This window comes from Triturus cristatus, chromosome 5_2 (genome assembly GCF_964204655.1).
Source record: "Triturus cristatus chromosome 5_2, aTriCri1.1, whole genome shotgun sequence".
NCBI classification, from domain to species: Eukaryota; Metazoa; Chordata; class Amphibia; order Caudata; family Salamandridae; genus Triturus; species Triturus cristatus.
This window is the reverse complement of record NC_140588.1, coordinates 929,359,155-929,382,430: the sequence shown is the minus strand read 5'-3', so window position 1 is coordinate 929,382,430 and position 23,276 is coordinate 929,359,155. Positions and strand designations below refer to the sequence as shown.

Below are 23,276 nucleotides of genomic sequence, written 5' to 3'. Positions count from 1 at the left end.
GCAAATAGGTCTATTTGCGGAGTTCACCATTTGTCGAAAATCTTCTGGATTTCTTGTTAATTGATTTCCCATTCATGGGATGCGGACGTCTGTCTGCTGAGCTTGTTTGCTTCCACATTGTCCTTTCCTGGTAGATGTATTGCTAACAAGTCTATTTGCCTTGGAATTGCCCACCTCTATATCTCTTGTGCTAGCATTGATAGTGTCACTGATTGTGTCCCTCCTTGTTTGTAGATGTAGAACATGGTGGTTGTATTGACTGTTTGGATTAGTACTCTGTGTCCGTACTGTTGTTTCTGAAAGGCTTTTAAGGCTAGGAAAACTGTCTTCAGCTCTAGGTAGTTGATGTGTTTTATCGCATCCTGTTGGGACCACAATCCCCTGACCTTGAGGGTGTTTGTGTGTGCTCCCCATCCAAGCTGGGAGGCATTGTGAGAAGTTGGCCTGATATACGATGTCATTAATTCTAGTTTTCACCCTGTATCAGTCCAAACAACCCTTATGGTGATTGGTTGTAAAGTCAACCTTATAGACCAGCTTTCCTAGTGGTAGCATGGACAAGAGCAGTCTTAGGCTAAACTCTGAATAACATGTGAAGCCAGCTGTTATACCATATTTAATCCCTTGAATACCAAATGAAAGGACACCACAACAGATATATATATAAAATAAAGTGTATTTATTCTATTCAAACCCTCAGCACTCTTTATGAGATTCGAGGTAAGTACAACAGTCTTATTTAAGCATACATTAAGTCACACAGGTAAGTAATACAGTTAGGCCCTAGAGGCCACGCAAACCATATACTAAGGAAGTGGTATAAGAACCACTGTCAGGAACACAGGATAGGCCTAGGGAATCGCTGGGGCTACACTACCCTACCAACAGTTAGAAAGTGGGAGGCCCACGGGATTCAGGTGCAGAGTGGAAACACTCAGGCGTAATGCGCATAATCGATAGAAATAGTACAGTTTAGAATTAATAAGATTTAGGACACTTCTGGAGTAGCTAGGAAGTCGAGACTTGAGAACTAGACATTAGGATAGTCAATACCCTGATGGGCACCGGAGTACCCAAGTTACCTAGCCCACGGGCTGCGGGTGCATAGGTGTGAACTTGCGTCGGGTTTCGTCGTCGACTCCTATGGATGCCTGAAGGAAAGATGCTGACAGGCAGTCAGTGAAGAGTGTCCGGTGGATCCCAAGGCAGGGATCAAGAAGGAAGGAAGGATACCTGCAAGCAGAAGGGACAGAGTCTGGGTCACTAGCCAGTGACCACGTGGATCCAGGAAGGAACCAGGCGATGTCGGGAGATTGCAGGTGAAGAGGTGAACCTTGTCGCAGCAGCCACGGGTACCAGGAGACGTCGAGGAGGACCAGGAGGCGAGCTGTCCCACGAAGGCTCGTGCTGTCGGCGGCGGCGAAGTCAAACTAGGACTCACCAAGCCTTGGCAAGCGGAACCCACGAAGAATGGAGGACTTGCTTCTGGTGCAGACCAGGAAGGTCTGGGGTGCTTCTCTTTTACAGAGGAGTAGGAGCCATTCTGGAGGAGCCAAACCAGCAGTGGAAAATTGAAGGTGTGTCGTCGCAAAGGTTACTAGCCAACGGGCAAGCAACCGGACAGATGCGGCAAGCAGGAAAATGCAGAAGGGCCCCACGCAGGACTCGTGGAGTGTGGGGGGCTGATCTTCGGTGCAGATGGTGCTTGGGGTTGGGGCTTCTCAATCCCCGGTGCACAACCTCGAGGGTGCCTCAGAAACTGTGCTGGAAGATACTCGCCACTTTTCCCAGGTAGCCGGTCCCACGTCTCTCGTCGCCTCCACGGATCTCAGCTCGGCTGTGGATCAGGGTCGGAGAAGTCTGGAAGTCAAGGCTCTGGTCAGGCTCTGCAGTCGGTCCCTCGTAGAACTTCAGCAAAGCAAAGGGTAAGTCTCTTGATGGTGCCTGTTCGCACAGGGTGACCACTCCTTGGCCACAAGGGAGATTCTTCAGTCTTCTTCTTTCGTCGAATGTCGAAGGTCCAGAGTTTCTGTTCAAGTTGCAGGTTCAGGATAATCTAATCTCCTGGGGCCCAGCTACCACACTTTTACTAATCTGGGGGGCTGGGTTGCCTGCTAGGTCACGCCTTATGGGTGGGACCTGGGAGGGGGGTGGTTACACCGCCTTCCCTTTGTCCAGTTTCGCGCCAGGACTGGGGCTGGAGTGCCCCAGCACCGGTTTGAACTGGACTATGCATGGGACACCTTGTGTGCCCCAGGCAGTGTCTAGTTTCTTTCATCCCTCCCTGCCCCAATACACTAAGGCCTGTCTGGGGTGGTGCTCGCACCTCCCAAGGCAGGAAACCTATTGTCCAAGCCTCCCGTGCCAGGATCACTCCCAGCAGCAGGAGGTCAGACTTGTGTCTGTGGCAGCAGCATCCATTTTGTGATGCTGAGGCTTTGGTTAGAGTTAAACAGCAAAGTAGGATTTTAACATGTCTCTCCCTCTAGAAGGGGGGAATAATATCCTCATCACCAGAAATGGTATGGGGGGTATTATTCCAAAGTGTTAGACACCTTACACAACATGTTTTGATAAAGCCAAACCATAGTTACCATAACCGTTTAAGATTATAAGGCACTTTAAGAGTATATGGTAGGCTATATCATAGAACAGCTATAAGGACATGGTTCCGAAAGCTGCAGACAGGCTCAGCTCATGCTAGAGCACTATCTCACATGTTACCAAGCACTCTGCCTCCAGGATTGTTAAGGCCTGCCATAGGAGTGGCTGATAGGTACACATGTGTCTATATATAAGGTAGGTATAGGCATACTACACCTAAGCAAGGGGTGATTACACGACCTTGCCCCAGCTGAGTGATCAGCCAGTTGTGTCATAATGGAAGGCCAGGCCAGGGGTGGCATAATACATGCTGCAGCCCCTGGTAGGCCTAGGGTACACCTATGCCCTGGGTACCTAAGGTACACTGTACAGGAGCCAATAAGGTGATCCTATCCAATTGGGTTATGCACCTAAAGTACATAGTATTAATTTAGAGAGAGAACAGCAGGGCTGTGGGTCTGATTAGCAAGTCCACAGCCACATCCAAGTCGAAAACCAGTAAAGCAAAAGCAAAAAGTGGGGGTGAACATAGAAAGCAGACCCTACTCTCCTACAGGTATCTGTTGTGATCGTTACTGTAGGAGTTGGTTGTGTGATTGGTTTCCCTTGTGTTATGTTCTTCTTGCTCACCACGCTATTTCTTGCTGTACTGCTTGCGTGACAACCACTAGATGTTCCCAACTTCCTGTTGCCTATGACCATTTCTGCTGGATCGATTCTTGGAACGGTCTCATGTGGAGGCAAATATTCGGGACCAGGTGTATGCATGACGCCATTATTCCCATCATTTTGCCCACTGTCCTCAAGGTCAGAGCTTGCCCCTTGCGGTAAAGACAGGTCTCCTTCAATATTGTCAAAGTTCTCTTTTTGCTCGGAAACACCTTGCCCTGCATGGTGTTGATCTGTGCTCCTAAGAATATCTTCACCTGTTCTGGTTCTATTGATGACTTTCCCCAATGGATTGAAAACCCTAGTTGGACTAGTGTGTGTATGACCTCTTGCATGTGTCGCTTGCATTGGTTGTATGAGCTTGCTTTTACCAGCCAGTCGTCGAGGTATGGGTATACATGTATTCCTTGCCTCCTCAAGTGTGCTGCTACTGCTGCCAGGCATTTCATGAAAACCCCTGGTGCTGATTTGAGTCTGAATGCCAGCACTGTGAACTGGTAGTGAGTCTTGTTGATCATAAACCTTAGAAAATGTTTGTGTTTGTTGTTGATGGGGATGTGTAAGTAAGCGTCCTTTAAGTTGGTAGTTGCCATGTAATCCCCTTCCTGTATTTGGGGTATTACTTCTTGAAGAGATGTCATTTTGAATCTGAGTTTTTATGAACTTGTTTAAGAACCTTAGATGCAGAATTGGTCGTAAGGTTTCGTCCACCTTTGGTATGAGGAAGTAGGTGGAGTAGACATCCTTGTTCCGTTCTTTGTAAGGTACTATTTATATGGCCTTTTTGTTTAGAAGTTCCTGTGCTTCTTGTAGCAAATAAGAACGCTCCTTTGCTGAGTGTACTCTGCTGTTTGGTCTCTTGTTTGAAGGTGGTTTTTCTAATTCTATACAGTAACCGTATTGTATGAGGTTTAGTATCCATTTGTCTGATGTGATCTTCCTCCACTCCTGGAAGAAGTGTTTTATCCTGCCTCTTACTGGTTTTACATTCTGGAGGAACTGTTGTTGGTCTTGAATTAGTTCTTGTCTTTGTCTTATCTTTTGCTGCACCCGTAGAGTTGTTGAGTGGGTGCACGTTGCTCTTACAGCGGAGTCACTTGGATGCGGGTTGTTGACCCTCTCTGTCCGGTCCCTCTTCCTCGTGCGTGCCCTCGAAAGGATTGTCCTCGGGGCTGGTACTGCCAGTTTTGCTGCTGCTGACTCTGCTGTTGGCCCTGGTTACCTCCTTGATAACCCCGTTTTAAGGTTTGGTGTGGTGCCAAAGGTTGGTGGCTCACCCTACCCGCTGGTCTTGTTCCTCTTCGCATTCCTCTGAACTGTAGTGCCCCCATGGACCTAGCGGTCTCATTGTCCTTCTTGAGTTGATTGAGTTTCTAGTCAACTGGAGCACCGAAAAGCTGTTCCCCGTTGAAGGGTGCGTTGAGGATGTTGTTTTGTACTTGAGCCTTGAAGCTTGAAATTCTTAGCCAGGCATGCCTTCTCTCAGTTACTCCCAACATCATCTGCCTGCTTGATGTCTCCACTGCATCCAGGGCCGACTTTAGACATGAATTAGCCATGTTCTTTCCTTCCTCTACCAGGTGGCTCACCCTTCTCTGGTATTGCTCTGGCAGATGTTTTAGGAGTTCGTCCACTTCCTCCCAGTGCTGGTATGCGTGCCTGTTGATGAGCGCATGTGAATTGGCGATGCGCATGTGAATTGGCGATGCGCCATTGGATCGCCGCACTCCTTTCTATTTTCCTCCCCATTAGGTCCATTCTCCTGCTTTCCTTGTCTGGAGGTGGTCCTGTATTTGTGGGTATATTGGCACTCTTACTCGCAGTTGATGTTATGATTGAATCCGCTGGTACTGATCCCCTAATATACATAGGGTCATTGGAAGAGTGTTTGTATTTCTTCTCATTCCTTGGAGTTACTGCTTTACACAACAGGTTCCTTGAAGGCCTCCTTCCCCTGGCCCAGCACACTTGGGAGCATGGGTAGGAACTGGCTTCTTGTCTGGGATGGTAACAATGTCTCCAACAGGAAGCAAGATTAAGGTTTCTCCTCTAGCTGCACTCCATGTGTCTGCAGCCCTTTTAATGACCGGGTTATAGATTCCTATGTCATCCGGCGGCGAAGGCCTCGAAGGATAGGATTCTACTCCCTCTTCCGGGGATTCGGTGTCGAGATGCTGCCACTGCAAGTCTTGCGCCTCCGAGGATGTCGAGCCCTGATAAGTCAGTCTTCCTCACCTTCAGCATCGCAGTAATACAGGTCTTCCTTCTCCTGTTTCTCGACTAGTTCTGGTGTTTGAAGGTCCTCGATGTACCTTTGGGCCTTCGGCTGTGGGTATCGGCAGAATAGTGAGCTGCCTCATCTTCTTGTCGAAGTCCCTCTTGCGTTGCAAGATGCTCGCCATTTCTGCATCGAGCCTCTTCTTTTTCTTCTCCATCTCGTACGCGTGTTCGGCGTCGAGGGTTTCGGCCTTTCTCTTCGCGGTTGTTGACGTCGAAGTCGTAGCCGCTTTCAACCCTTCATTTTTCGACGTCGAAGGGTCCCCTTCTTGACTGCTCTTCGACACCTTTGCCTTATTTTGGGTTTTCACCTTCTGGGAGTCCTTGCCAAAGGAACTGACGGGCTGTTTGTCCTTGGATGCAGTTGCTGACATCGAGTGTTTAGATGGCAATGCTCCTTTCGAAGACTTGGGATCACTCTTTCGAGTACCAGTGGAGTGCCTGGGGTTCGACGACTCTTACCTCCTTCAGCGTTTTCTTTTTGACCTAGACGACTGACGTCCTCCGGTCCTTCGGCGAGGTTGTCCTCTACACTGGAGAGGCCCAAATCTCAGAACTATGGAGGTGCTCCCTGCCTCTGGATGTTGTAGTTTGCCCTTCTTTGCCACTCTTTTACTCTGAGGGTCTTTGGAGTGCAGACCTTGCGGTCCTCACTTCGATGGTCGAGCGGTAGGCAGAGATTGCAAACTGGGAGTTGGTCCTTCTGCGCGTTCTTGTGATGGCAGTTGGTGCAGGATTTAAAGGGTGTTTTGTCCATTACCGAGCCCAGGGAGCCCCCTGTGTGCGCATTCTCCGTAGGAACGTCAAAGTTCTCGGTGTTTTTCTCCTCTTTTGTCGTCCCCGCTACGTGACTCGTAGTCCGGTATGTTCTAATGTGATTTTTTGATTTCCCTGTTATTTACTCGTGGATATGGCGGAAAAAATAATCTGAAGATGGCGACCAAAGGTGAGATCTTCCGAAGGAAGCGCATTGACGTCACGCAGAGGCACCAAATGGTGGTATGTCGAGGCCCACCTAGGCCGCGAAAAAAAAAAAAAAAGAAGAAATACAACAATTCCGGACCCAACCACTAGATGGCGGAATAATGCACAGCATAGTGAATCCAGAAAGATTCACGTTGCAAAACTGTTTGAGGACTTGCGGGTCCCCCTGACTAACTCCCTGACAAGAGTTGGTCACCCCAGGTACCTCTAACCGACCACACTGACATTTGTTTAAGTGCTCCTTGAAAAGGTTTGTGTCAAATTAATTGAATTTGCAAATGCGTGTTCACAGTTGAGAGAAATAATCTGATTGATTATTTCTTGTAAAGTCCATATCCCAGGAACCCTCTTGTGGATCTTTTTCATTTTGTATCTACAAATACATAAAAACAGTCAATTTTTAGGTCTTGCCCAGGCATTGCTTGTGCGGACCCTTCGGGGCACACTGTATTAAGAATATGGGCTTTATGCGCCACCAATGTTTTGAATTGGCTACTTTGACAGTTTTTCATAAATGCTTTTTTCCGTTGGTTAATTTGTTCGGTACTCCCTCCTTAGGCCCTCCTTTTCTTCCTTTGTAACCGCCCATAAGGACTGTCCCAGTTATATGTGATCTTCCTCAGCATTTTCCATTTATAATTTGCGAGCACGATTTTCTCAAATGACTCTTGTAGATGCTGTTGTACGCACAACATCCTCTCCGGCTTCCCAACCCACCCTGTGGTCCTGACTCAGTGTGACGCACAAACATGGACACCACACTTAATCTTTTAAAGTTCCTCCCTTCCCGCTTCACGGCCGGCAGCCGTGCTTCATGCTTAGTAAGACTTATAAATTACTTGCTTTATCTTTAAGAGACGCATGCCTTTCTTTCGTTTTGCACGGTGCTGCACCCATGCACCCATGTCAGCGTGGCACAGCGTGGTTTATCTTCCAAACATGGCAACCGCATACCTTTCTTTTGTTTTGTTTGCAGGCACAACACGCTCTCCCGCTTTCCAACCCTCCCTGTTTTCCAGACTCAGTGCAGCACCCGATCGTAGACGCCATGCTTTACCTTTTAAAGACACACTCTACCCTACCCGCTTCACGGCCGACTGCTGTGCTACATAGTAATTAACATTTTTAAATTAGTTGCTTTATTGTTTAGCAACCGTGCGCCTTAACTTTTAATCACCAACACGGTATATGTGCACTGTGACACGTTCACTAGCTTTTCCAAGGTCAGGAGCTCTACAACCCCACCCATTTCCCTGCATGGGGAGGAACTATAGTCTTGCCTTAAGGTCTTTGCTGCCTGAGGTGAGGACAGCGCCTAACAAATCCCACGCTAATCCCACTACTCCAGTCTAAAGGCTGAACCCCTCATCATGCCTCGCTAGAACGAGACTGCACTGATCCAAACGGTGAATGCCCAATTAGTCCTTAGCCTTCCAAACCCAAGTTGTGGTAGCATTTTAGTGAATCTGGTGACAAAGTTTCAGGCACTGGTGGAATGACTGCTAGGCCCACAATTGTTTGAGAACCTAAATGGATTAAACTCTGATCTTATGAAGAACCATGATTCCAACAACAAAAGCTTCACATTGAAAACATAATTTAAGATAATAAAAGGAAAAAAAGCTGTCAGAAACCACTAGATGGGCCTTGGATCCTCGTACCAAACCCTGATGGCACAGGACTACAACAAGGACTTACACTTCAATGGACTGAGTTTATCTCTTTCCTGGACACCATTAGCAGTGCTATGTGGTTAACAGTTGTTTTACGCAATTTAAACGTGTCAAGCATTTCTACTCTGATGTTCAAATAGGGCATATTTCTATTCCAAGGAACCTTTGACAACAAGTGGCCATTTGGAAATTACACACAAATTACCTGTACTGTTGTTATCATCATCTTGATCTATAAAAACGTGATCCAGAATGAAGCTAAGTAGTTCAGATTGGAGTGTTGAATCAGGAGCGTACACCAGAGGCTCCAACATGTCCCGTCCTCCTGCCATTATCTGATGACTAAAGATCATTAGAACATCACAAAGAATAGTGAACGCCTGCAAGACAAAAGCAAAATATAGACTTGAAAAAACAAATCAACCCACTTCCCAAAAAGGTAACTAGTAGTACTTTCCAACAAATAATTGGATATTGCAAACTAAATTAAACACAGTTTACAAAAATACCTTTTTTGTTGACCGTTACTATTTATTATTATAGGATGTGCATGAGGGGTTTACAGAGGGCAAATAAAAATAGTGCTGTCACCGGAACAATGTTTTTAGAAGACAGTCTAAACAAGAGTTCACATGCATGTCTCTAAAATTGACAGTCTCTTAAGAACATTTCATGAAAAGCCAATTATAGCTCCTTAATCATGCATTTGCCATACTCATTAAGCTTGCATACATGACACTTCAAAGATATGGATTTTGAGATCATTACCAGAAAATGTTTTAAAGCCAAGGAAGATGCCTAGCTGAACCACAAGTGGTGCACATCCACTTTCAGCACTTAAATAGCGCTGCTTATCACCTGAAAGGGTATCTAGACGCTGTGCTGTAGTGCTAGTCGAAAAGCCAGGTCTTGAGTCCCTTGCTGAAGTGAATCAGTGAGGGTGAAGTATGCAGGTGGAGGGAAAGGGTGTTCCAGGACTTGGTGGCGAGGTGGGAGAAGTGTCCTATAGAGTGGCAGTAGCAGATGCATGGTATCTGTGCGAGAGCGAGGTTAGTGGAGCAAAGGATCCTGGGAGGTAGGTAGAAATTCAGGCAGGCTTAGCACCTCGTCCCAGGATGTGCATTGTTTCAGACCCCCGAGAGCAGCAGGCTCTCGCCCAAAGGGTCCAGAAACATGTCTTGCAGTGGCAGCTGGCGAGCAGCCACTTAACCTGGACACTAGTGTTAGGTCGTTTTTCAGGGAGCATCTCTAAGTTGCCCTTTGTGTGCATTTTTCATTAACTCCCACACTTGCATCAGTGTGGGTTTAATGTGCTGAGAAGTTTGATACCAAACTTCCCAGTTTTCAGTAAAGCCATTATGATGCTGTGGAGTTCATAATGACAAACTCCCAGCACCATATACCCTTAATGGCACTACTGCACTTACAATGTCTACAATGACACTGTAGGGGCACAGGGCTCATGCATCTATACCCTCACCGCTTGTATAGTGCACCCAGCTAGAGGGGTGGCTGATCTATGCCAGGGCAGTGGTTGTAGGCAGTGGGTTGTAGGCATGGCACACAGGGATTGGTGCCATGTTGACTCTTCACTTTAGTCTGCACCAAAACACACAGCCTGCAAATGCAGTTTGTGTGTGTAAAGGTACAGTGCCTCTAAGGGTGGCACAATAAGTGCTGCAGCCCTTAGAGGTCTTCCTTGGTCACAGTGCCCTGGGTACTCGTGGTACCATTTACCAGGGGCTGACCTGTACCAGAGATGCCAATTGGGTTAGTTTTGGGTAAACAACACAGCCCCTCGGAACCTGATTGGCAGGGACCCAGGGCACATCAAGTCAAAGTGCATCAGTAGTCTGGCAAAAGGGGGAGGAGGGTTACTGCAACAGAAACCCACTTTCCCACACAAGTCGCCCCCCCCAGCCCAAATGTTAGGAGACTCAGCCAAAGCTGGGAGAGTCTTCCTAGTCTTTCAAGGGAGGAAGAGTAGAAGAAGTTATTTGAAAGTTACAAGGCCTACTGTGCCTTGCATCCTTCTTTCCAGGTCAGTCCCTTTGGGGAGCTGGTCTACCTCAACAGTTGTAGGACCCAATTCCCAATGCTCTTTTCCTAACTCTTTGACCCATCTTTTTAGGTTGGGTTCAGGAGGTGCCTTCCCCTGCAAATTCTAACTTAGCTAGGGCAAAGCCCAGCTTACCTACAGATGTCACCCACGGCTTGAGCAACTCCACCATGACCAATAGAGCCAGGGGGCCTAACTTGCTATTTGGCAGAGTGCTAGGTCACCATGCCAATGACAGTGCGGCCATGAAGGCTAACACCCAGGAGAGGCTACCTACAGTTGTCAGTTTCCAGAACACCACCTTTAGCTCTTCACTGGTAGGTGAAGTAGCTAACTTACAGGCCTCTTTGGGTTTGGAGGGGCCTGTCTGCTGTTTAAGGGTGGGGGAGGGGGGCGAGAAGTTGGCCTGGTATATGCGGTCTACTAATTAAAGTGGGCACCTTGCACCAGTCCAAATGACCCTTATGATGTATGAGGTCAAAGATAGCCTTTAGAAAGCTATCCTAGTGGTAGCTGTGGAGAGAAGCCTTCCAGCTTATTCCTGAATGAATGTAAAGCACCTTGTTTTACCAGGATATCACCTCCTGTATTAATTATATGAAAGGAGAACCACACAGTAGGTTGTATAAAAATATGTATTTATTAATATAACACTCTCTAATATCCTCTACCCGAGGATAGAACACAAAGCACACAATACGAGATCAATAGAACAGTTGTAAGTAGCACAATACACAGTGGGCTCAAGGGGGAGACCAAACCATTTACTAAAAGAGTGGTATAACAACCACAACTCGGGTCAAGGCAAGGTCTGGAGCACATAGAATCGTTGGGACCCCAAGGAACCACCCAAAGGAGTAGATAGGGACCCCACGGAGGACGGGTGCAGTGTTTTAACACAACTGCGGCCTCCATACAATTCTATGGGGAAGTCGCAGTTACAATTTTACAGTTTAAGGACCCTTCCAGGAGGACTTCGAGGAAACCCTTTGGAACTTAGGAGGTTGGAGAGCCACCACACCCATGGATACCGTGATCTCAGAGGAGTCGGGTGCATAGGTCTGGAGTGGTGTTGGAAACCGCCGTCGTTCTCAATGGAGGGCTGCGCAGGAGAGCTGCGGCTGTGAAGGTGAAAAGGGTCCAGTGGAATCCCAGCCGGGATTCTGAAAGAAAGGACCATGAAAGCAGAAGGGACAGAGTGTGGGTCACTTCAGAGTGACCTGGGGCTCGGGTGACGAATGCCCACCGATGTTAGGTGCGAAGAAGGGATGCTCGACACTGCAGCCACGAGGACCAGGAGGCGTAAAAGAGCCAAATACGAGCTGTACCACGAAGGATGTCGAGTGCTGAGGGTGTCCGGCTGGAGCACCAAAAGCCTTGGCAAAAGCAACCCACGCAGGATGGTCAAGCAGGTTACAGTGTGGACCAGCAAGGTCCAGGGGACTCACCAAGCAATGGGGAGTCGGGACACATCTAGAGCAACCAGGAAAGCCCAACAGAATTCAAGAGTACCCACAGGCCGAATGACCAGGAGTCGCGATGGGACGTCGAGCAAGATCACAAAGTACCAGCCCAAGGAGCCCTCGGTGCAAGAAGGCCGGAGTTCTTTGGTGGAAATACTGCTCAGGGTCAGGACTACACTGAGTCCAATGCACAAGCTCGGGGATTGCCAACAAGCATATGCACTTGCAAATAGACGCTGCACAGGGGTTCAAGTTATGCAGTCCCCACGTGGAATACTGGCCTCAAACTTGTGAGTGAGCAGATCAACCTCAGGGACCTTTGAAACCCACTTCCTGTGTTGCTGGAGTTTTCAGAGTTGCGTTGAGGTGCCTGCGAAAGCAGGGAGTGACTCCTTCACCCCAAGGGAGATTCTTCAGTTGTCCTTAGTGCACCACAGGTCCTTTACGGAGCCTGAATGGAGCAAGGCACATAAAAAGCTTTGGACGGAGAGGGAGACGAAATCCTGTCTGGGAGGTGGTCACACTCCCCTGTGACAGGATGCCTATTGTGCTGCCTTCCTCTGCTCGAGCTTGGCTCAGCAGCAGGAGGGAAGAAATGTGTCTCTGATCGGCAGCATCAATTTTGTGCTGACTGGGTCGAGAAGACTGACACTGGATAGACCAGTGACCCCACGAAGCTCGCTTCAGAAGGGTGGAATCATACCTACCACACCAGTTACCGGTGTAGAGGTATGATTCCAAGGTGTTTGATACCAAACACGATATATTTCCATGCAGCCATTTGAGATAGCATTTACCGCAACTTTATAATGCACCTCTACCTATATGTCCAGCTGAGTCACCGACAACCCGGGAGAATGGTCTCCAAAGGCTGCAGAGGGGCTTTGCTCATGCACGGGCACCCTCTCACATAAAACCCAGCACCCTGCCCTCAGGATTGTTAAGGCCTGCTACAGGGGTGACTTATAAGTTTTAAGTGTAGTGACCTATAGATATAGTGAACCTATATCTAAAGTAAGTGGTGCAAGCACCAGCTTATACAGGTTGCAGTAGCAGAACTGTAGTTAGATTTTGCATGGCCTCTCATGGTAGCAAAATATATATGCTTCAGCACATGGGAGGCCTCTCGGGTACCAATACCCTGGGTACATGTGTATCATATACTAGGGACTGATAAGGGTAACCCAGTATCCAATTTGGAGTATACCAAAGTACATGTAAGGAGAAAGCAGATAGATTGGGGTTCTGATTAGCAAGATCCCAGTCAGATTAGTCAAAAACAGTGTAACATCAAGCAAAACGTGGGGGTAACCATAAGAAGCAGATCCTACTTTCCTACAGGGGGTCACTACACTTGGTTGTGAACACCCTTCCTCCACCCTCTGTTCTGCCAGCTGGGAAGCCAACAATTCAGGCTGGACAGTTGCCCGAGTGGTCTTTTGCTGGCTAGGGGGGACTTGACTAGCGCCAATTTTGGAGTTCTCCCTTACTGCGATAGCCACAGTTCCAGTGGGCCAGGGAGATTCTAACAGTTGCCCACCTTTCCTACACAGTTTTTTCTTTTTTCTTTTGGGGCTTAGCTGCACTAACTGCAGGTTGAGCTCCCCCCCCCCCCCAGGTTTCTTGGGTGAGGTCTGGCATTGGACCAGTACCTCTCTTTGGCCCAGACCAACCTCTGGGTGGTCTTTCCCAAGGAGACAATGAAGGAAGCGGGCTCTGTATATACTATATCAAAGTTAGGTATAGTGTGCACAGAGCCCAGAGGAAGCTGAAAGTAGGCAGAGGTAAAGTTAGATAGCACCTTAGTGGTAGTGTGGTCGAGCAGTAAGGCAGTATAAGAGGACAGTGTTAAGCATTTGTTGTTCACACTCAGTCAGCAAATGAATCAACACACTCAAAGACTGAACTTCAGACCTATTGTTTTTGTATAAAAAATATTCTTTTAGTTATTTTATTTTCTAGAACCAAGCAAGCCTGGCACAGGTAAGCAATAAATACTTTACAGCAGTAATGCAGATTGTACATAGTTTGAATTGTAATTGTATATGCACTTTGTTTTGGCTTACAGTATGGTCAATTTTATCCTATGGAGGAAAATAGTGTTATCGGTTTTGAGGTAAGTATTTGGTAGTGGGGGTTGAGGTTTTAGGGGTAGACTTAGGGGTCCCCCAGGGTCAAGGACGCACTCGACCCATTGGTCCCTGCCCTTTACCTACCTGTAACACCCCTAAATATAGTATTTAGGGGGCACCCTGAACCTTGCTTCCTCAGATCCAGACAAGAAACGAGAAGAAAAGAAGGACCGAACAGCCGTGTAGCAGCTAACAAGAGGAAGACACCCACTGACTTGGCCCCAGCCCAACCGGCCTGTCTCCCCTCAAACCTGCTCCTGTGTCCTGCAGGTAGCAACCTCGAAAACCCTGGAGGACCTGCCAGCCTTCACTTCCAAAGACTGCTTCTCCCGTGAACACCGGATTTGTTCCAACTGCAACTTCTGGCAGCAGCCAAAGACCGCAAATCCAGCCCACTCTGCACCCGCCGAACCCGTCCCGAGCTCGAGTGGAAAAACACCATGAGGTGGTCACCTCGGCGATCCAGACCCGAGATCTGGCGACCCCTGACCTGCCTGAAACCTCCAGCCGACACCTGCAGTCTAAATCCAGAAGGACTCCCTAACCGGGACCAGGAGCTGGTAAGAAGATCCGACCCCAAAAGGCACCCCTGCAACCGACGCCCCACGGCCTTGTGTGCCCAAACCAACGGTACCTAACCAACCCTTGACATCCCAACTTACCTCTCCAAGTGGTGGTCACACCCAGAAGTCCTTATTCTCCCTGCCTGCAGTGTTTTTGCAAACCGGAGGTTCTCCTTAGAAAACAGGATGCCCGACATCAAAACAGCACTGTGCACCCGGCCGGACTAGTGCCGCTTAGGGTGCACCTGTACTACTTTGTTTTCCCATTTGCCCGGACCTTAACCCTAGGAGCTTTGCTCCCACAACCCAGTGGCCTGCTTGCCAGCAGCCACCAGCCGGAGACCCCCTATCCCCCATTGGACAACATTGGGCCTCAACACTCTGCACCCAGCTGCCCTAGTGCCGCTGAGAGTGCAACAACAGTGCATCACTGACCCTGCGGGACCCCCGCGTCTAACCCCAGAACCTTAACTCCCACAGTCGATTACTTACCTGTGAACCGATAACCTGTATTTCCTTCATAGCATAACATTGATAAGTGTGGAGTTTTGAAATCTAAAAATATATTTAAACATCGCACAAATAACCAAAACTTATTTACTTACCTGTTTGCAGGAAATTTCCCAGTGCTGAATCTATGTATCCAGCACTGAGTTAGAAAAGTAATGTAAAAAGTAACTTAACTGTTATTTACTGAAAAAGCCTATTCATTTCAATGTACTGCATTTGCTAAGTGTTGCAACCTACTGCATCCCCTGTAAATCAAACAAAGTAATATTTCTATTGCATTGCCAAACTGTTCTATTTCCAGTAACTTATTACTGAAAAGTATAATGCTTATCTGTGCCAGACTTGCGTTGGTTCTAAAAATAAAACAGTATATATTTGTATACAAAAACAATTGGCCTAGAGTTCAGTTCTTGAGTGTGTGAATTCATTTGCTGACCGAGTGTGTACATCAAATGCTTAACAATGTCCTCTGATACTGCCTTACAGCTCGACCACTCTACCACAAATAGAGAGTAAGGTTCTATCTAACTTTAACCTCTGCCTAACTCAGGGGTCACCTGGACTCTATACACACTATACCTCTTTTTGGTGTTGTACACTTAGAGACAGTTTCCTACAACTTGTTCATCTGAAAGAGACTATTATAGCTTACTTACCTTAGAATATTTACCCAGCAATACCAACCCTGGAGGTGGGTCTGCGAACCAAGTTCACACCAGAAAGTCCTGGAGAACTAAACGGCCAAAGAGCCGTCTCTCCGGACTTGACTATCCAGGCAGTAATGCTTAGTGAACATGTGCAGTGATGCCTACTTGGCTGCCTCGCAGATGTCAGAGGGGGACACCACGTCCCAAAGCAGTAGTGGCTGCCGTCGATCTGGTGGAATGGGCACGCAGTCCTACCGTAGGTTCCCTTTTCACCAAAGAATAACAAATCTTTAATGCAAAGGAGAACCCATCGAGAGATGGTCTATTTTTGCACGGCCCGACCTTTCTTGGCACATACATAGCCAACAAAAAGTTGATCGTCCACCCGGAATTCTTTTGTGCAATCCAGATAAAATGATAATGCACATTTTGGCTCCAGACAGTGGAATCTTTCCTCCTCCTTGGAAGTATACGCAGCGGAAAGAAAGTTGGCAAAGGGATGGTCTGTCATTATGTGGAAGAGGTAACCATTTTGGGTAGAAAAGAAGGACTAGTTCGAAGGACAACCTTGTACAGATGGACAGCAAGGAAAGGTGGTTTCGAAGATAGAGCCTGGGAGCAGCGGTGATGACAACCAGAAAAGCAGTCTTTAAAGTCAAGAGTCTGAGAGGACAATTATGTAGTGTCTCATTGGAAGTGCACATAAGATAAGTTAAGACCACATTCAAGTGCCAATGAGGCATTACGAAAGGAATAGCAGCAAAGAGGTGAGTAATTACCTTAAGAAACCTATTTACATTAGGGGACTTGAAAGGAGAAGGCTGATAGGCCGAAATGGCTGAAAGATGGCCTATAAGGGTGCCCAGAGCAAAGCACTGCTGGGCCAAAGAAAGTATAAATAGGAGAACCTCAGAAAGAGGGGCAGAAAGGGGATCCACAGCCTTTGTTGCGCACCAAACCACAAATTTGTTCAATCTACAGGTGTATACTGTCTTATTAGAGGGATGCCTGGCTCCCAAGATGACATTAGAGAGTTGGAGAGGAAGGTCGATGTAAGACACTGGCTCTATATATATACTGCACCAAAGTGAGGTACAGTGTGTATAGAGTCCAAGGGTCTCCAGAGGCTTGGCAGAGGTTAAAGTTAAATAGAACCTTACTCTCTAAAGTGGTAGCTTGGTTGAGCAGTAAGTAAGGAAAACAATTGGTCCCTAACACAGCTGAATACACTTCAATTAATGTGTATTCTGGAATTAATCCAACTAACACAAGATATTATAAATATGAATATACACACATTCAACAGATACTTAAATGGTCACCGAAAGTTATTTCAATAGCAATCATCAATTTATTCTTTGTATCTTAATCATAGATACCAGACAACAAAGTACATTGTCACGTTATTTCCAAGGTAAAGAGAAAGAAGTGGGAAATAAGTGCTCATGTGTAAGATAGCAAGGGAAAAGTGTGAGTGCATCAAGGGAGATACAAAGAACCAGTTACAATATTTCATAAACGAGAGGGGGCCGGCCAAATCATTATTGCTGCCAAGACCGGTACCCCTGCAAAAGGCGAGCCTACCCCTAGTTACATTTACAAGAACACTTGTTATTTTGTACAATGAGACTCAATCTCTGAAGGCGGTGGTAGGGGAAGTGGATGTAGGGTGTAGGCTCCTGGCGGTGAAGTGTCGACGTTTCGACCCTAATGGCAAAGGGTAAGTAGACTCCTCGGCTGCGGGTCTTCCTCAGGACAGGGAGAAGGAGGGACCCAGCCTCAGTCGTGGTCTGACGATATGTCAAGATTCATTCAATATGTGGATTTAAAGGGGACGAATCACCCCAATTGTCTGCTGGGAACATGCGATGTGAGACCGTCACATAGAATCACCAATTTTATCCTACGGGAGGAAATTCACTTAGCAGGTAAGTTACATTTGTAATCCAGTGCTGGACTCCTAGATTCAGCACTGGGACATCTACTTAAAACAGGTAATTACGTTTTTGTTGTTTGTAAGATTATTAAAGAATATTCTTGTATTTCAAAAGTTGACACTTTGAAACTTTTTCACAAAGAACCCCCAATGTTATCCTATGGAAGGAAATTCAATTCCCAGGTAAGTTATTTTTTTGTTACTTTTCTTACTCAGTGCTGGACACCTGTGTTCAGCACTGGGTCCTTTCCTGCAAACAGTTGAGAAAATTTGGTTAGGTTATTTGTGTGATTTTTAAGGAATATTCTTTAGTTTTCTAAAGTCGACACTTACAAACTGTTTGGGAGAAAAAGTGTCAATGTTATCCTATGAGGAAAAACAGGTTATCGGTTTCGAGTTAAGTATTTGGACTTTGAAGTTAGGGTTCTGAGGCAAGACTCGGGGGTCTCCCAGGGTCAGTGATGCACTGTTGCTGCACCCCCAGTGACACTAGGGCAGCCAGGTGCAGTGTACCTAATGTTATCCTATGGAGGATAGGGGGACTCCGGTTGGTGGCTGCTGGCAAGCAGGGCACGGGGTTGTGGGAGCAAAGCTCCTGGGTGTTAAGCTCAGGGCAAGTTGGGGACCAAGTTACCACCAAAGGGGCACCCTCAGCGGCACTAGGGCGGCCGGGTGCAGGGTGCTGTTTGGAAGTTGAGTGCCCAGTTGATTTCAATAGATATTCTCCGGGACAAAAACACTTCAGGCTCGGGGACGAGGATATTCCAGGAGTGACCACCACTCCGAGGGGTAAGTTGGTATGTTGAGGGTTGGTGAGGCACCTTTGGGTTGGGCACAGAAGGCCGTGGGGCGTCGGGTGCAGGGGTGCCTTGGGACGTCGGATTTTCTTACACGCTCTGGTTGCAGTAGGGGGGTCCTCTGCATTGAGGCTGCAGGCGTCGTCAGGAGGCTTGAGGCAGGTTAAGGGTTGCCGGATCTTGGGTCAGGATCAGCGGGGGGGACCTCCTCGTGGTATTTTTCCACTCAAGCTCGGGCCGGGTTCGGTAGGTGCAGAGTTGGCTGGATTCGCGGGTTCAGGCTGGCACCAGAAGCTGCAGTTCAAAAACATCTGGTGTTCACAGGAGAAACAGCTTGGAAAGTGAAGGCAGGCAGGCAGGTCCTCCGGGGTTTTTGAGGTTGATGTCCGCTGGACACGTCGGGATTTCGCAGGAGCAGGTTTGAGGGGAGACAGGCCTGTAGGGCTGGGGCCAAGTCAGTGGGCGTCGTCCTCTTGTTAGCTCTGCATGGCTTTTCGTCCTCCTCTTTTCTTGTGGTTGCTGGACCTGAGGAAGGAAGGTTCAGGGCGCCACTAAATACTACATTTAGGGGCGTTACAGGTAGGTAAAGGGCAGGGATCAAGGGGTCCCTTCCCTGGGGTGTGTACACCCCCATTCTGCCACTCTCCAGTGGGAGGGGAACAGGAGCCTGTCTCTGGTTGGCTAGGTCCCCCCCATCCTCAAGATGGCAGGGACTCGACGTTGTGCTTCACCTTGCCTCCCCCACCTTAGGGGTGGAGTTGGCAGAGGTGGGCACACCTCTCTTCCTCGCTTGTTTTTCCTGCCGGTTCTCCCGCCGAAAGTGGGGGTAGAACCAGTGGGGGCCAGTTGCTGAGTACAGCAAGTGGTCTAGAGAAGCCCACAAAGGGGGCAGGTCTTTGAAGCTTCCCCAGCCCATCCTGGGGGAGGGGACCTAGCACCTCGTCCCAGGATGTGCATTGTTGCAGGCCCTCGAGAGCGGATGGCTCTCGACCCAGGGGTCCAGCAACATGTCTGGTGGGTGGCAGCCTAAGCAGCCACTCAGTCGGAACACTGGTTGTGGGTCGAGTTCAGGGGGCATTTCTAAAATGCCCTCTGTCGTGCATTTTACATTGTACCCACACTGGTGCCAGTGTGGGTTTCAATGTGCTGAGAAGTTTGATACCAAACGTCCCAGACTTCAGTGTATCCATCATGGTGCTGTGGAGTTCGTAATGACAACCTCCCAGCACCATTTAGTCTTTAATGGTACACTGCATTTACAATGTCTGAGAATGGACTCAGACACTGTAGGGGCACAGGGCTCATGCCTCTGTGCCCTCACCACTGGCATAGTGCACCCAGCTAGAGGCGTTACGGACCTAGGGCAGTGGTTGGTAGGCATGGCACACAGGGATGTGTGCCATGTTGAGACTTCACTTTTGATCTGCGCCAAGACACGCAGCCTGCAAGGCAGTGTGATTATAAAAAGTTACAGGGACCCTAAGGGTGGCACAATTGGTGCTGTAGCCCTTAGGAGCCTTCTAAGGTCACAGTGCCCTGGGTACATGGGGTACTATTTACCAGGGACATACCTGTGGCCAGAGTTGCCAATTAGGTTTTGTTTTGGGGAAAGAACACAGGCCCTGTGGTTCGGATTGGTAGGCCCCCAGAGCACAACAAGTCAAAGGTCGGACTAGGAAGGTTTGGAGGCAGCTGCAGGGGGTGGACTGACCCACCCTCTGGCCCCCGGGACCCACGACGCTGGGTCCCACATCCCCAGCGCGCAGAGGCTGGATAGCTTGTGCGGCCCTGTGTGTAACGTGGTGAGGCACCCCTTCGAAAGGCAGACTGCATGGGGCGAGAAGTTGCTGCAAGGCCCAAGGACCTGGCCGTAGTCCGAGAGTCTTTGAAGCGCTCCGGCACGTTGTCCGCCTTGTCGCCAAGCAGGCGACTGCCATCAAAGTGCATGTCCAAAAGGGTCGATTGGACATCCCCAGAGAAGCCAGAGGTTCTCAGCCAGGCGTAGCTCCTCAGGGCTACCGACATGGAAATCGTCCTACCCAGCGAGTTGGAGGTATCCAGCGGACACCGAATGGTTAACTTTGCTGCGTCTCGACCCTCAGCATCAACGCATGCGAGCACTCCCCAGGCCTCCTCCAGGCACTGTGGCAGCACTTGGGCATCCATGTTCCACACTGAATTTGTATAACTGCCCAAGAAACATGGGTTGTTCACCGACTGCAATACTAAGATGGCAGAAGAAAACATCTTTCCAAGATGGTCCAGCTTCTTCGATTCCCTATCTGGAGGAGCTGTAGGGAAAGCGCTTCCTTTCGAGGATGAGGCTTGGAACACCAAGCTCTCGAGGTAGGGTGTTGGTAGGGGAAAAGTGGTTCACCTGGGGCCAGGCGGTGGCATCGGCAATCATCCTATCCACAGGAGCCCCTGTGCTGGGCTTGGACTAGGAGCCCAAAACGACGTTAGTAAGGGCCTCATTGAAAGGCAGCAAGGGCGCCGAAGAGGCTGCTGCCGGCTGAAGCGCCTCAGTCAGGATGTTAGTCCTGACTGCCACCGTAGGAAGCCTAAGGCCCAAGGCCTCAGCCGCCATACGCAACAAGACAGCTTAGGAAACTCCCTCCGCTGTAGCCATGGTAGGGGGAGAAAGCAAACCAAGGTCTGGGGAGGCATTCAGACCACTGGCATCACCCAACTACTCTCTCCAGTCCAGCTCTACAAGCTGGTCTGCCAGAGGGTCTACAGACCTCTCCCAGTCCTCCTCCCCCTCCTCTAGCTGCCACTCAGGGTGATAAGGAACGCCAGAGAAGAACAGGGGTACATAAGTACCCTCCAGCTCCATTTCCAAGTCGAGTGGGAGGCCATGGTTTATGCTAGGGGAGGTACTGTGAGGTCGACCGGCTCAGATCCTGATCCAGCCCTGGATCCTTGGGAACCCTGCAGCACAGAGGCCGGAGCCGCCAGCATCAAAGGCCTAGAGCCCTCGGGTGAGTCCGCGGGTCCGGAAGACGCACCAGCGGAGTAGGGCTGCCCAAAGATGGAATGGAGGACATTGTAAAATGCACAAAGCTGGGCAGGTGACGCTCAGGCTCCCAGAAAGGGACGTAAGAGTGGAGCTGTCACAGAAGGCTCAGAGGGCGGAGCCGGGGAACGACGACCCTACGTGTCCAACGGCGCATCAGCCGACAGACGGGAGGAGGCGAAGAGCGATGATGCTTCTTCATAGTCTTCTTGTGCTACAACTTACCCGAAGACTTTGATGACGGATGGCAGTGGGGGCTCCGTGACCTTCCCTTCGACCGGCGTGGGGCCGAGTGCCGGACCTCCAAAAGCTTTCGGGACCGCTTCTGCAATGACTTAGGATTCAGAGCCCGGCAGTTAGAGCATAACTTTGGGTCATGGTCGCGCTCCAGGCACCATAGGCACAGGAGGTGCAGATCGGTCACCGACATCAGCTTGTGACAGGAGTGAAAAGGCTTGAAACCGGGAGGACAACTTGACATCACTCATGCGCCATGAGCCGTAAAGACTTCAAAAAAAGAGGTTGAAAAGTCCAAAAAGGTTAGTCAAAAAGTGACGAAGGGTACCGCTCTCTCAGGATCTGCGCTGGCTGGTGCGAAAAAACTACAAAACTATCAGCAGCGCACAGGGGCGGTATCAAGTGGATACAACGACATTATCCTGGCAATCACGACGCAGACGACGAACGCACAAGGGTACTGCCGAGATAAAATTCTCCAGATCCAGTCTGACACCTGGTGGTAATTCTAAGGTAAGGAATCTATAACTAATAGTCTCTTTCAGATAGAAGAAAGGTATCTATTTTTTGTACATTTGCAGTTTCTTAGGGTTTTATACTAACCAACTCCAGATTTGGAATATTTTTCACAGAATAGCAGTCAATGCAGTCCTATATCGCTTTATTGGTAAGTACTTGGTATTCTGGGGTTAGAACCTGGGTTCCCCCAGGGTCAAGGAAGCACCATCAGCGGCACTAGGGCGGCCGGGTGCAGAGTACTGAGGTCCAATGTTATCCAATGGAGGAAAGCGGTCCACCAGTTGGTGGCTGCTCACAAGCAGGTCACAAGGTTGTGAGTGCAAAGCTCCCGGTGTTAGGCTCAGGGCAAATGGTGCAGGATACTGTTGGAGTCGGGTGCCCTGTTCATTTCAATGGGGATTCTCCGGTTGCAACAAACACAGCAGGCTCGGGACGAAGATCTTCTGAAGGTGACCACCGGTTGGAGAGGTAAGATGGGATGTCTTGGGAAGCCGGGACACTGTCGGTTGGGCAACTTAAGGCCATGGAACATCGGGTGTCTTGGCATCAGGTTTCTAGTATCAGCTCCGGAGGTGGTCGTAGGATCCTTCAGAAAGGGGTTGAAGGCATCTATTGGAGACTCTAGGCAGGTCAGGAATCATCAGATCCCAGGTCAGGCTTGCCGGGAAGACCTCCTGTGGTGTTGGCCCACTCGAACTCTGGCCAGGGGGGTTGGGAGCAGAGTGGTGCAGACTCGCGGATTTGTCCGGAACCAGAGTCTCTGGGTGAGCAAATCTGGTGCTCACAGGAGACAAAGTCTGGTTTGGGAAGGCAGGGCAGGTCTCCTCTGGGTTCTTGAGGGCTGCTGGCAGCAGGACACACCAGGATTTTGCTGGAGCAGGTCGAGGTCAGGATGGGCCAGGGCCAAGGCAGTTGGTGTCCTCCTTCTTCAGCACAGCTCTTCAGTCCTGGTCTCTTCTTGTATGAGGAGGCAAGGTTCAGGGTTGCCCCTAAATACTAAATTTTGGAGCGTGACGGGTAGGTAAAGGTCGGGATCAATGTGGGGGTGGGTACACCCACTATTATGCCACCCTCTAGTGGGAGGGGGACATGAGCCTCACTCTGGTTGGCTGGGTCACCCCATCTTCAAGATGGCGGGGACTAAGAGTTGTGCTTCGCCTTGCCTCCCCCACCGGAGTGGTGGAGTTGGC

General features: G+C 49.0%; 1 protein-coding gene across 2 annotated transcripts in view; it reads right to left on the bottom strand.

Moving 5' to 3' along the window:
• Positions 1-23,276, bottom strand: part of STAG2 (STAG2 cohesin complex component) — a 1,427,207-nt gene that overhangs the window by 454,488 nt on the left and 949,443 nt on the right. For both annotated transcript variants that reach the window (XM_085608133.1, XM_085608134.1), the window contains exon 26: positions 8,413-8,587. In XM_085608133.1, the coding sequence (XP_085464259.1) occupies positions 8,413-8,587 (175 nt within the window). The remainder of the gene's footprint in view (positions 1-8,412; positions 8,588-23,276) is intronic.